Raw genomic sequence first — 14,493 nt, forward strand, 5'->3', positions numbered from 1 at the left:
GCGCGCGGCTTCGTGGTAGGCGGGGCCTCGCAGCGTGCCCAGCCATTGGTCCAGGCTACGGGCAGGCTGCGGCGTTCAAACGTCAGCGCGTACCGCGGACCACGTCGGCCGCGACGGAAGGACGCGGGCGTAAAGGCCAAGGCCAACAGCCAGTAAGCCAGGGGTCCCTGTACAGGTGAGCCGGGAAGGGAGCGGGAGCGCTGACCCGAATTATCCCTGTAAGCCTTATCCCCGCAGAACAGAGGTCAGAAAGCAACCTCTGGAGAGTCGCTGATCAGTGATAACATTAGAAAGCAGAAGAATGGTGCTGAATATGGGTTTCCTTGGGGGATGATGAAAATATGTTGATACTAGATGATGGTGATGGTTGCAAAACCGTTAGCATAATAAAAACCATCGGATTATTAAAAAATATATACGGGGTCGGGGAGATAGCTCAGCAGAATAAGTGTTTGCCTGGCAAGCTCAAGGACCTGAGTTAGATCTCTGGTCCCAGCAAAAAATTAAAAAAAATAAACAAAATAAATAAAGTAAGTGCCGGCCAGATAGCTCAGCAGACTAAAGCACCTGCTTAGGCAGAGCACAGCGGGCTGCGGTTCTTCCCAGTATGCAGTGCTGACCCTGCCCCCAGGGCACGCTCGCCCCTATAATCCCAGCATTTGGGAGGCAGAATACAGGAGAATCACTATGAGTCTGATCTATGTAGTGAGACCCTGTAGACTCTATCCTAAATTCATTTAAAAAATAACACACACACACACACACACACACACACACAAAAAGGCAGAGGAGTGACTTGCCTAGCAAAGGAATAGTTGGTACCAGCTGGTGCTAATCTCACCTGAGTGCTTTCTAGTTATTGTAGCTTAGGTCTGCAGAATTCTTACCATTTACCTGCTTTAAAACATGTAAAAGGGACCACACACCCACCATCCAAACTTGTCACCTGCTCCCTTCAGAAGGACTTACTAGCATGGTGAATCCTGTGTTCACCATTCTGTAGCTTTGATCTCGTCTTCACTCTAATTCTGCACACATATGAGTAGCGGGTTGTTGAGCCCCTTGTGTGCCTTGGGGGATCGCTATGGGCTGAAAAGACAGCTTGACCTCCAGATAATGAGAGTTCATTAACTGTTAGATTGTAGCACACTGAAAACCTAAGGGAAGAAAAGGAAGATTACACAAATCAAATAAACTTGAAAAGTGAGTAAACTTATGAAGAAAAAAAGTTAATCGGAAGAAACAGCAAATGCAAAGCAGAAACAACATATTTCAACAGGAAAAGGGGGAGGGATAAAGTGTGCAGAGAGGTGAAGCTAAAATGTGAATTAGAAAGGTAAGCGCTTAGGTTTCAGTTATTTTCAAGTTGCATCAATGCAAGGCTATCCATACTGTAACTACACTGTCATTACAACTTATTTTTCAAGTAAAATTTGTGTGTAGTGTACATGGTACCTGAGTCTTCTCTTTTTTTGGTGATTTCGTTTCCTTAGGAAAAATATACTGTTTTAGTCCATTGAGCTGGTATAGCAAAATGCCATAAATTGGGTGTCTTATACACTGTTAAAACTTATTACTTACACATGCTAAAATAGTTGTGCAGTCAGGGAATTTCAAAGTCAAGAGCTTAGTAGGATTAGTGTCTGGGGAGGGCCTACTCCCTGGCTCACAAAGCTTCCTTCTCATGGACCAAGTGAACATCACAAGGTGTCTTGTGTGAGGGCCCTAGGCTCATTCCCAGGGATCTGCCCTGCAAGCTGAGCTAACTACCTCTCAAAGGCACCCCCACAGAGATACATGCATTAGGTTGCAACATAGGAATTTGAAGGAGACATCTTTAGTCTGTTTTACCGGCTCTCTAATCTGAGGTCTTCTATAGTGTGTAAAGGTGTGACATAAAGAAAGAAGTATAGTGGAAACTCTAGGGTGCTCACTGGTACACTTTACGACCTCTGCAAATGCTCTATGACCTCTGCAGACAAGTACAAGAAGCACGAAGGATGACACTAATGTCAATGTACTTTCCAAGCAGTTTGCACTGAGAGCTCCGTGCTGTTTACAGCTTTCTGCACCAGGAAGGCCACTCCCTCCCCTCATGCTGCCCAGTCCTGGTCATGTGACAGTTACAATAGCATCATTCTTCTTTTGCTAGGACCATGAGTCTCTTTTCTAAGTGTAGCTTCAGGCACTTGAGAGCCCAGTAAGCATTTCAGTGGTCCGAACTTGCACTTCCACCTTAGTCTTGGGGTTGTGCTTCATTTCTCTCTGTAGAAAGTGAAGTACTAGGAAGCATGACTTGTCACAGGAGCAATTCAGAGGGAGCAGTTGCTTTAGTAAAGGAGAGGGCTGACACAGATTAGAGCAAGGAATGACTGCCTTTATGTTTATCCCATGAACAGAGAATTGTAGACTTTGAAGTAAGTATCACAGAAGCATTGCTGGGCCACACATGCAGTGGGCTCCGAGAGCAGTGACACAGGAGAAGTGCAAGCTGTCTGCTCCCAACGGAGCAGCAGTAGGTGGGAGCCGTGTGAGCCCTCAGTCTTTAGTGACAGGCACCTTGATGCATAGACAGGACCTGCTAGCAACCACGAGCAGTAACAGGCTGAGATTCACTGAGCAAGTTGGAATTTTCCTCCTCCAAATTGGTGGTATCTTTCTTAGGAACCAGTGAAAAGTTCATGCCACCTCTCCTGTCATGTGAACCAATTTATAAACTTCATGAATTAGAAAGCCAGAAGCTGTGTCTATTCAGCAAAGCCCAGGAAATACAAGCAGAATTCCTGGTGGTTGATGTAGCCCCTGAGGTTCAACAACACAATATGATTTGCAAAATTAAGGCATATTTGTAGTTTAAAGATGGTACAGCCAAGTGTTTAGATAGCCTGCTGAAGAGGTTCTCAGAATGGCTTAGAAAATCTATGAGACAAAATTTCTAGCAATACTGCACAATTTTACAATATTTTCCTCGTGAGCATTAAGAAAACCTTCATCATTGGGGCCAGGGAGATGGCTCAGTGGAATAAGCGCTTCCCTGGCAAGTGCAAGGGCCTGAGTTCAATCCCCAGTTCTGGAAATAAATAAATAAATAAATAAATAAATAAATAAATAGAAGAAAACCTTCATCATGGCTTGGATATTCATACATTAGCAGCTGTTGCAGTGCCAGCTGCTCGATCCACTTTTCTACTGGACACCTTTCGGTTACGGAACACGATGGCACTCCTGGGTCACAAGTTTCATTTAAAGTCTAGAAACTAAAACAGGACTCCTGGGGGCAAGGTGAGGAAAACACACTTAAAATGAAGAAAGTACGGTGCAGTGGGTGCTGTCTGAGTTCTGAGTCCTGGGCCTACGGTGTTCTCCAGCCCGGGCAGAGGTTATCTGGACTCTCCTGCTAAGTAGGTGAAACGTTGCTCCACATTTCTCAAGCACAGGTCTTGCACACAGAGGGCCATGGCTGGAAATGGACTGTTCCTCCAACCTCAGCCAACAATCTCCAAGTGCTTAGAAGTGCAAGAAGCACCAGGGTGTCCCAGAGTAAATTCATCCAAGGGAAAATGCCCTGCAGCATATGTCCTTTCACACACATTGTACCCTTTGTTTTCTTACACTTTCCATATAGAAAGTTTTATACTCCCAAAGCTATTTGCTAGCCATAACAATGGTAATAATAGTCCTTTTCAGCACTTTTTATAGACATTGCTTATATTAAATAGTTTTGCATGTAGAAGCCCTTTGAAAAGTCCCTTATTTTTCTAGGTGCATTGTGTGAATTCATAAAATCTTCACTCTGATGCTATGTGATAAAATCAGAGAAGAAAACTAGGCCCAGAGAGATTCAGAAGCTTTCCCAGCATTGCACAGCTAATGAATGGCTCTTGCAGGATTCAAACTCTGTTTTCAAGGCTCAGGTTTTGCCCACTGTGCTATGCTCTTGCTAACATCTGAAGGCTCTCATGCTGTCCTTATCTGAAGGTGAAAATATAAAGGTTCTAAGCAGTAAAGCCAGTTACAAATTGTCACTTAACTGATTATGACCAGGCTTGGATTTGAACCTGTTCTGATATGAAGGCTTTCATAATGCCATAGTCCTTAGGCAGTACCCTACTGCTAGAGGGAGGAAGTGGGGTGGTCCCTTCTTAATATTACTTATTGTGGATCTGGAGCTTCAGAGATTGTGTAAATATTATTACAAAAGGTAAGCAGATTCCTTTATTTGAACATTTTTACTGCTGAGCCCCAGAGCAGCAAGTCTGCAATCCCAGCATTCCTGTCTGCAGACTAGGAGCTGTGTGTGGACTCTACCCTGTTTTCCAGCATTGTAGATTCATGCTTCTCAAAAATAGGCATCTGTTTATTCCTGTCTTTGGGTCAGCTGTGCTTAGGAACCCCATAGGTACTTCAGATGAAACTCAGCGACGTTTGTGCCTTCCTCCCCACCCCACAACTTGCCCCCAGCTCTTCTTGCATTTGGCTCTGCATTTTGTGATGAATCCACCCAGAAAACATTCTCCTTTTTCCTCTCTACTCTTTGCTGTCCAGGTGGCCATCGAGTCTCCTTAAAAATGGCTTTCCTGTGCCTGCCTGATAGCTCAGTGGATTAAAGTGCCTGCTTAGGCGGAGCGCAGCGGCTGGAGCCGTGTCATGCCAGCCCTGCCCCCGGGGTGCCCTGAGAGGGTAATTGAGACTGGGTGTGGTGACAAAAGCCTGTATTCCCAGCGCTTGGTGGGCTGAACATAGGAGCATCACTACGTGTCCAGTCTAGTAGTGAAGCCCTGTAGAGTCTGTCCTAAATTTAAAAAAAAAAAAAAAAAAAAAAAAAGCCTTTCCCTCTCCTCCTGCAACCCCATGTCTATTCCCAATTGAGGTCATTTAATTCCTGTGCTCCCCTCTCAGGCTTCTGCCTCTCTTCCCATAAATCTTAATGCAGATTTATAACATAATGAGATTTATAACATGATGTAGGATACACACTGGTAGTAAACTGATGATCCCAGCAAATAAGATTAATCTATCATAGCATAGTTACTTGTTTGTGACAAAAGCAGCTGAACTCTTAACAAAATTTCCTGATCCAGTAGTTTTTTAAACTTTAGTCCTCATGTTGTACTTTGGCTCTCTAAACTTGTTTCTTTTATATATTTTGTGTCATTTGACTTAGATTTCTCTAATTCTTCTTCTCCCTCCTGACCCTGGTAACTTCTCTTTCATTTTGTATCTGTTTATGTTTGTAATGCTAAAATAGTCTGCAGATGAGCGAATTGTGCAACATTTTTCATCCTGTGTCTTATTTCACTTAGCATAATTGTCTAAGGACATCTGTGTTGTGGCAAATGGCAAGGTATCTTTTAAAGGCTAAGAAATGGTCCCATATATAACTTAGTTACTTTTCTCTTGTTGCTAAGACCAAATACCCTACTTCCGAAATTACGGAAGGAAACATTTGTGGAAGTTTCAGTCCCTACTCAGCTGGCTCCAAGGCAGAATGGCATATGGCAGAGGGCAACAGCTCATGGGGTGGAAAACAGCAAAAGCAACAAGAGCAAAAAGGGAAGAGCAGGAGAGAGCAAGCCTCTTTCCCTCCCTTATATTGTATGCAGGCTACCTGCCCCAGGGTGGGTGCAACACTCACACCCACAATCCCAGCATTGGACCATGAATCAATCACAAACTCTAGAAGCCCACCCCATGGTTGCATGAGGCATTAGGGGACATCCTGAGACAAACCATGACAATATACCTCATTTTTTTATCCTACTTTTGATAAATCCAGTCTTGTGTATGAGGACAAACTTTGATGAACGGTGGGAAGAGCTGAGAGAACAACAAGAAAGGCAGATAAATCCAGGATTGCACGAAGTTCAATTTAATAGGAACTTGAAGACAGATGTGTATCTTAGGAGGAAGTAAGACTGGAGGATTCCTTGTCCCACAGCAAGAGAAAGGGATTTTATTTGCTAAGCTAGACAGAGATGAGCTGTGGCCAGACCAGAATGTACCCAGCTTTACCCAAAAGCTATTAATATATCTGTGATGGTCTGGATCTGAAATCTTCCCCGACGTCTCATGTATTCAAAGGTGAGGCTTTGGAAGATTATTGGACCAGGGGGTGCTATATCCTTTGTTGGATTAACCCATGGATGAAGTTATGGCTGAATGTGCTATTAAGAGATGGGGCCAGGTAACGGGGGGGGGGGGAATCACTGAAATGTGACGTGGGAGGTATGTTTTCAGTGGCTCCTCCTCTGCTTCCTGGCCACCATGACGTGAGCAGCTTTTATCTGCGGTGACCTTCTGCCATGCCATGTTTGCTTTGGAGCTAACCAACTATAGACTGGATCTTCTGAAACTGTCAATTTTTATTTCCTATGTAGAGCCTGCTTCATTCCTAATGTGCTTCCTGTCATCTTGTCCATACTTCACCATCTTACCTTGATACAGTTTATATGCTGGTCCCCAGTATACTCACATCCTTTTAAGGAGGCATGGGGGGGGGTGTTAAAGTACATGCATGCCATACTTTTGTGATACAAATATATACTTTAGTGTAATGGTAGCTGGGTGTGGCTCACTGTAGCTGTGCCCGGGGAAAACAGGAACCCATCTGTGCATTCACCCACTTGGAAGATGAGCGGCAAGTTGTGTTCAGGAGCTCCAAAGTAACAACAGGTGGGTTTACCCTTGTAATATGCCTTGTTAAATTTCTGTGCATTTAGGGTTTTTCAAATGTCTTCTTTTGATTTTTCTTGTAGAATTAGGCCAGTTCAGTACAATGGCACATGAAAATCCAGACTTGCAAGTTTTGGGGGAGGTAGAAAGTGAGTCATCAGGTGACTCAAGCACTGAGGATGATGACATTGACATTGACACTGACCATTTGAGCCAGAGATCCTGCACCAGTGAGATGGAGCAAGAATTGACTGATACAGACACTGGGAATGACGACCTTGATTTAGATGATGAAAACATCAGCGCGAGTTCATATTTGACTAGTCAGAACGCAACAAAATGGTCACGCAGGCCCGAACAATCTAATGTCAGAACTAGGTCTGAAGATGCTAGGTTGTTGGCAGGGGTGAACCCAATTGGACGGAATGCCAACACTGCCATTCAATGTTGGAAACTGATTATAACAGACGATATGCTACAAGATGTTGTGAAACACACAAATATTGAAATACAACTAAAACGGTCTATATGTACCAATAGTCATACTCAAAAATGTGTTTATTACGACACTTCACTATTTGAACTCAAAGCATTCATTGGGCTGCTGTACCTAGCAGGCCTTTCTCATGCTAATCGAAGCAATGTAAAAGACTTATGGAGAAGTGATGGGTGTGGGCTAGAGGTTTGTAGAATAACAATGACACTGAGGAGATTTGGTTTCCTTCAGAATTGCCTGAGATTTGATGATAAAACCACTCGACAAGAAAGAAAAAGAACTGATAATCTGGCTGCTATCCGCTCATTCTTTGAGAGCTTCCTGTCAAACTGCCAAGCAATTTACACACCATCTGAATACATGACCATTGCGGAACAGCTTGCAGCATTTCATGGTCGCTGCAGCTTTAGGCAGTGTTTACCAAATAAACCTTCAAAATATGGCATAAAAATATATACTCTTGTAGATGCAAAAACATATTATACTTTCAATTTAGAAATTTATCCTGGAATTCAGCCACCAGGTCCTTATTCATGCAGCAATAAACCAAATGATATTATAAACAGACTTGTTGCTCCTATCTCCCAAAGTAATCGGAATGTGACATTCAACAGTTGGTTTACCAGTTACCCTTTGATGTTACATCTGTTAAGAGAACACCATTTGACCAGTGTAGGAACCATACGCAAGAACAAAGCGGAAATTCCCCATGAAATGTTGCAAGTTCGAAACAGAGAATTGTACAGTACGATCTTTGGATTTCAGAAAGACATAACACTGGCCTCCTATATGGCAAAGAAAAACAAAGTGGTACTGCTGATGTCAACGCTGCACCATGACGGCAGTATTGATAGAGATACCTCAACACAAATGAAGCCAGAGATGGAAACTTTTTACAACAAAACCAAAGGTGGTGTAGATACTGTTGATGAATTATGCAGCAACTATGATGTCACTCGAAACACAAAGCGTTGGCCAATGATTGTGTTTTATTCAATCCTAAACATGTCTGGCATAAATAGTTTCATAGTTTACAAAGAAAATAACAAATGCAAAATATCACGGAGAAATTTTCTTAGAGGACTGGGACTGGAACTCATAAGGGAACAACTACAACGGAAGAGGGACAAAATGTTTCTGCCCAGGGAACTTCACAAAACAGATTTGGAGCTGACAGGGCAACAGCCAGGCACATCACAGAGACCCACTAGGACTGTAAAAAAACCAAAAAGATGCCAACTGTGCCCTAAAAAAAAGGACAGGAAAACAAAACATACGTGCTATCAGTGTAAGGGATATTTGTGCATGGAACATGCAGTTCTTGTGTGTGAAGACTGTCTTGGCTTATGACAGTTGGAGGACTATTTTTTTTTTGGAACCAGACACCTTTTGTTAACTGACCAAATCATAAAAACACTGTGATAGATTTTTGACACCTCCCATGTTTCCAGCTGGATGAAGCAAACATTTCTGTGGTATACATTTGTTTGTATTTTCCTTGTAGTTCACCTAGGAATTTATTTCTGTTATTTTTCAAGTTTTGTAAGTTGATGTGAAAATGTTGATGTGTATTCTAAAGACTGTGACACATTTGATATTTTATTGATTTTTTTTATTTTCTTGCTAAGTGTATATTATACTGTTGCAGGCAGCTGAGTTAGATAAAAATATTATAGGCAGTCAGACAGGGCCAGGCCCTCAAAGGAAGACAAGTTAGATAACTTGCAACTGTGGGAGGAACGGATGCTCCCACCATGGACCAGACCTAAAGACCAAAGATCAAACAAATGCCAACCTCCATAAAGATTGGCATCTGAGACCAATCATCACCCTGAGGGAGCCAGAAGAATCATTAATCTGACTACTACTGGATGGCTACCTGATAAAGTCCTGTTCTACATCCATGCCTGCTTGCTATATGACTTGCTTCCCCATTTGGTCCTGAACTTAATCAATTTTACCTGAGCAATGGTGTTTGTAATCCCATTGGTTGACCGTAGTTTTGTCCTGCCCCACCTCCACCTCAGCAAGTTCCCGTATTCTCCACCTTAACCCTGCATGGTTTTACTCTATAAAAGTCCCTGGAAGAAAGAGGCAATTTCCCAGAGACCACCCGCTCAGGGGCCCTCCTGTCCCTCTCTCAGACAGGAGCTTTCTTTCCCACAATAAATATATTCTGCTAATAACCTCCGTTTGTTCCTAAAACTCATTCTTCAGGGGTTTTTTTCCACTTTATTTATTTTTCCATAATTTTATTGACAGACAAATAGCAATGAGACAGTTTCAAATCAAATTGGTAGGACAGTTTCAATAATTAACACATTGCATACTGCCTTCCTAGTGGTTATTTGCTGTACAAGATGCAGACATGAAATCCTATTTACAAACACTATTAGAAAAAATCCCTCTATTCATTAAGAGAATGGAACTATATATCTTAACAATTTTGAATATACAGATACAAAATGGACATTCATTTATATATCCCCTTTTTTGTTTAGTTCCGTCATTTGAATATTATAGGTGTGTTAACTCAGCAAAAATATTCTAAAAGAGTCCAGTAATCCATAATATTATTGGGTCTTCCGCTTGACTGGCAATGTCAGAGATTGTTGACCTAACTCCCCTACAGCTCAACATAACAACATGGCTTTACTTCTTGTACTTCATTTTTATACTCTTCTGCTGGATGGTTAAAACCAAGATAAAGCAGGACCTATGCAACAAGAGTTGTAGCTTTTGGGTCTGATAAGGTCAGTGAAATCCCCTCAGGATTTATCCTGAGATCTTGTACCTCAGATTGTAGATCCTTTGTCAGTGTCAGCCATGTGGATGAGTCACGGCCATTGCTTGGCCAATGTGCTCCCCGTGAAAGCCTGAGAGAATGTTTTCTCTCCATGTGACTCTCATTCTTCAGTTTTAGAGAACATGAACTCATCCAGGTCAGGTCGGGAGACCATTTTTCCCTATGTCACTTGGAGGTTCCCTGTATCGTTCGGAGATCACTCACCCAAGATCAGTCTTTCTCCCTGTATCAATATGATACAGTAAGACGCTCCTGACAAATGAGAAGATGAGGTGACAAGCACAGGCTGCCATACAGGAAAGGAAAGTTAAGCACATGTGCTGTCAGTGTAAGCAAGGTGTGTGCATGGAGCATAGAAGACTCCCTTGGGTGTGACAAGTTGAAGCAGGTATCCTTTCTGTGATAGACTTTTGTTTGTATTTTCATTGAAATTTATTTCTGATATTTTTACGTCTTATAAGCAAGTGAACAGTTGATGTGAAAATGTTGACGTGTATTCAAAACACTCATTACAATTCTTTACGTCCTAGATATTAGTACTTTGCCTGAGGAACAGCTGGCTAAAATTCTTTCCATTCTGTGGAATTTTCACTCTGTTGGTCATTTCTTTCAGTATGCAAAAGCTTTTGGTAAGATGAGATCCCAGTTGTTGATTCTTTGTAGTATTTCCCATGCATGTGGGGTTTGTGGATGAAGTCTTTGCCTGTACCTATGTCTCAAGAGTTCTACCTGTTCTCTTTTGCAGGAGGCTTTAGTGTTTAATATTTAGATCTTTGATCTATTTTGATTTTAGTTTAAAGAATGGTTAGACACATGGATCTAATTTTGTCTTCAGCATGTTGACAACCAGTTTTCCCAGCACCATTTATTAAAGAAACTCTCTTTCTTCTAGTGAACATGTTTGGTTCCTTTGCCAAGAGTAAGGTGGTTGAGTGTGTTTGGAGTTGTGTCTGCATCTTCTAATCTATGCCATCGAGCTTCAGATCTGCTTTTTCCCCAGTACCATCCTGTCATTATCACAGTAGCTCTGTAGTAATTGTGATGCCCCTGCCTCACCTTTGTTGCCAAAACTGTTTTTGCTATTCTAGGTCTCTTCTAGTTCCAAAGGAATATTAGGAGTGTTTTTTCTAATTCTTTACAATTATATTGATATGCTAATACTATTTTATTGGGATTGCATTAAATGTATACAACAATTTTCAGAGTCTGGCCATTTTCACTATGTGGTTCTTCCTTTTCTTGAGCAAGGGATATCTTTCCTCTTCAAGCTCCCTTTTCAATGTAGAGATCTTTCACATAGTTTTCAATGGAGAGATCTTTTACTTTCTTTGTTAGACTGATTCTTAAGTATTTCATTTTTTCAGTGCTATTGTGAAAGATGGTGTTTCCTTAATTTTTTTCTCAGTGAGTTCCACAAATGGGCATCTGAGATGAATATACCCATTTCACATGATGAAGTACAAAAAGCAAATAAATATATGCAAGAATATTCAATATCACTGGTCATTCAAGAGGTGCAAATTGACACATTGAGATTCCATCTTATTCCAGAAAGAATGGCTATCATCAATAAATTAATCAATGAAAAATACTGTGGGCTGTGGGGGGAAAAGAAACCCTTCTCCACTGTTGGTGAGAGTGTAGACTGGGGCAGCCACTAAGGAAATTACTGTGGGAATTCCTCAAAAAAATAAAAAATAAAAAACCTAGAACTAGAGGTCCCATTTGATCCAGCTTTCCTCCCCGCACTGGTATCCTCCTAAAAGAATAGCATTTTACAACAGCAATATATGCACACTCAAGCTTATAGCAGCACAGTTTATAATAGCTAAGTCTTGGAAACAGCCCAAGTGCCCATCAACCAATGAATGGATAAAATGATGTGGCTTTTTATACAATGGAGAACTACTCATTCAGCCATAAAGCAGGACAAATTTGAGACATTTCTAGGTAAATGAATGCACCTTGAGCTCATACTCTTAAGTAAAATAAATCAAGACACGTGTAAATGTTGCATTGTCATTCTGGTATGAGAAACTATAAGCATATATAAGAAACATGGTTCATAATGGATATTGTGAAATAGGAAGAAGTTTTTCAAAAGGAAAAGGTAACTAGGAAGAGGAAAAAGGAAAATAAAAAAATGAGAAAAAAAGATAATATGGAAACAAAGCTTTGTAAATCAGAGAATGAAGGGTTGAAGGGAGGAGGTGGATGGGGAAAGAAAGGAGTCAAGGCACATCATATATAGGTACCAATTCCCTATTACGAATGTGATCATTTTGTATATCTAAGTTGTACCAGTAAACTTATCAATAAACACTCATGGGGCCGGGGAGATGGCTCAGTAGGATAAGCGCTTGACTGGCAAACACAAGGATCTGAGTTCAATCCCCGGTTCCGCAAAAAAAAAAACAAAAAAAAACAAAAAAAAACACTCATTACACATTAAAAATTTAATACCTTATGTTTTCCTGTTAAACTCATAAAACTAATTCATCAGCAGAAATACTTCTAAAAAAAAAAACCCATGGGCATGATATGCCCTCGTCAAGTGCCTCTCAAAAGACTTTGCCTTGATGCCTATGGTCAACCACTTGCCAGTCCAATCACCTAGATAAAGCATGGAACAAAAATTGCATTTTTTAGGGGCTGGGGAGATGGCTCAGTGGAATAAGCGCTTCCCTGGCAAGCGCAAGGGCCTGAGTTCAATCCCCAGTTAAAATAAAATGCATTTTTCTTTAATTTTCATAACAAAATATAAGACAGCTTTATCAAACTTATTCAATACAAGAATCGACTGAAATGACAGCTGCCTGAGTTATGTTCAGTATGATCAGTATGTAAGCAAATGTGCTGCCTAAGTGACACCTGGGGTAAACTTAAATGCTTAGAAGCTCTGTCCAAAGGAGAAGGACCAAATTTCCAAATCTGGTCCCAATTCTCTAAACCACTAATGATGGGCTTTCTGGAGCTTCCACTGATTAGAACATCCTGCTGCAGCACGCATGCTGTAGATATGCCACAACTGGTCTACACGTTTTAGTTTCTTCTAATTTCCTTAAGTACTTAAATTTTAGCCACAAAAAAGCAGAGTTACCTATCCTGACTTCCAAGTATCCCTCGTAAAGATTCCAGTTGCTAGTTCACTTAAAAATAAATTAAAGGCTAACTCAGAATTAAAATATGTTTTAGCTATAATTCTCAAGCATGCTTCAGAGCCAGACATTTATAGCGACAGGAAGTTAATAGCGACCTCTCATTTCACTTTTAAAAATAAAACCACTAATTCTGAAATAACAAGTGCTTCATTGCTTGTGAAGGTAAAAACATTTCTTGTTCATCTCTTATGTTCTGGACATGACACTGGGTGCCAGAAAAATCAGAAGTGACTGGATTGTGGTCTTTGTTTTCAAGAAGATCCAGCTCCGGTAGGTGAAATAATAGAACTAGGTCATTACAGCAGTGTTCATGGACTGACAGGGAAGATTGAGTAAATGCTCAACTTGGCTGATAAATAGTTCACATGTATGTACACCCATTGCTCATACAAGATATGTCAGTGTTTTTATCCTTATTTTACATATGAAGCAACTGAGACATACAGTAGAAAATAACTTGTCTAGGCCTAAGAGGCCTCCTTCCAGAGCAGTACTTGAGCTCTGGTCTAAATGAGTGTAAAGTTCTCTTTTAACCACCATTGTAACCTACATCCTGTAGAAGAGACCCTAAAGTCTTCAAGATGGTTAGAAAATTCTTGGCAGGTGAGGAGGCACATGTAATACCAGTCTTTGGGAAGATGAGGCAGGAGCATCACTGAATTCAGGCTATCCCAGACTATATAGTGAGACCCTGTCTCAAAAAAAAAAACATGAAATGGGAAAGGAAGGCTGCTGTGCTCACCACTCTACCACCAATGCAGATAAAATTGGAAAGGGAGAAAGGGGCTACATGAGAGTGGATCCTTTCATGACAGTCCTCATCACAACCTCATTGAAGAGCAGTCTTTGTTACTTTTCTCTGGTTCTTGAGGCACAATACCCAATGCCCAGGATAAGGGAAGAAAGGCTCAGTTAGCTCACAGTTTGCAGAGGTTTCTGCCCATCATCTTCTGGCTCCAGGGCATGGTGGCACATGGCAGAGGGACAAGGGTTCATGGCAGCACAAAGCAAAAGCAACAACAGGAAAAGGGAGAGAGGCCTTTTTTGGTCCCTTATATTTTATGTAGGCTACCCTCACTAGGGTGGGTATAGCATTCACACCCTTTATCTTACCATGGAGTATAAATCAACCACAAACTCAGTTGGCAATCTCTGAAAAGCACACTCCCCATAACTGTATGATACCACAGCAAAAACTTTTTTGAATTTTGATTCATAAATCAAACTTACAGAAGAGTTACAAGAATAAAGATAATGCAACAGAACTCATATACCAACTCACCTATTGTTTTTCTTTCTTTTCTTTTTTCTTTTTCTTTTCTTTTTTTTTTTTTTTTTTTTTTTTTTTTTTTTTTTTT

General features: G+C 41.1%; 1 protein-coding gene across 2 annotated transcripts; it reads left to right on the top strand.

The window, feature by feature from the left end:
* The first annotated feature begins 100 nt into the window (after positions 1 to 100).
* LOC111815426 (piggyBac transposable element-derived protein 4-like) lies at positions 101 to 8,711 on the top strand. Of its 2 annotated transcripts, none has more exons than XM_023710074.1 (2): positions 101 to 175; positions 6,756 to 8,711. In XM_023710074.1, the coding sequence occupies exon 2, from the start codon at positions 6,776 to 6,778 to the stop codon at positions 8,516 to 8,518; it is 1,743 nt and encodes a 580-aa protein (XP_023565842.1). In that variant the 5' UTR covers positions 101 to 175; positions 6,756 to 6,775; the 3' UTR covers positions 8,519 to 8,711. The 2 variants fall into 2 exon arrangements, with proteins under 2 accessions (XP_023565842.1, XP_023565843.1); XM_023710075.1 differs by lacking the exon at positions 101 to 175 and adding an exon at positions 6,293 to 6,672.
* The last annotated feature ends 5,782 nt before the right edge of the window (positions 8,712 to 14,493 follow it).

The sequence above is a fragment of the Octodon degus genome, unplaced genomic scaffold (assembly GCF_000260255.1).
Source record: "Octodon degus isolate 3935 unplaced genomic scaffold, OctDeg1.0 scaffold00016, whole genome shotgun sequence".
In the NCBI taxonomy this organism is placed as follows: domain Eukaryota; kingdom Metazoa; phylum Chordata; class Mammalia; order Rodentia; family Octodontidae; genus Octodon; species Octodon degus.

What these genes read in the sequence shown, in the direction of transcription:
- LOC111815426 (XM_023710074.1), top strand. Translation starts at nt 6,776, where the DNA reads ATGGCACATGAAAATCCAGACTTGCAAGTTTTGGGGGAGGTAGAAAGT.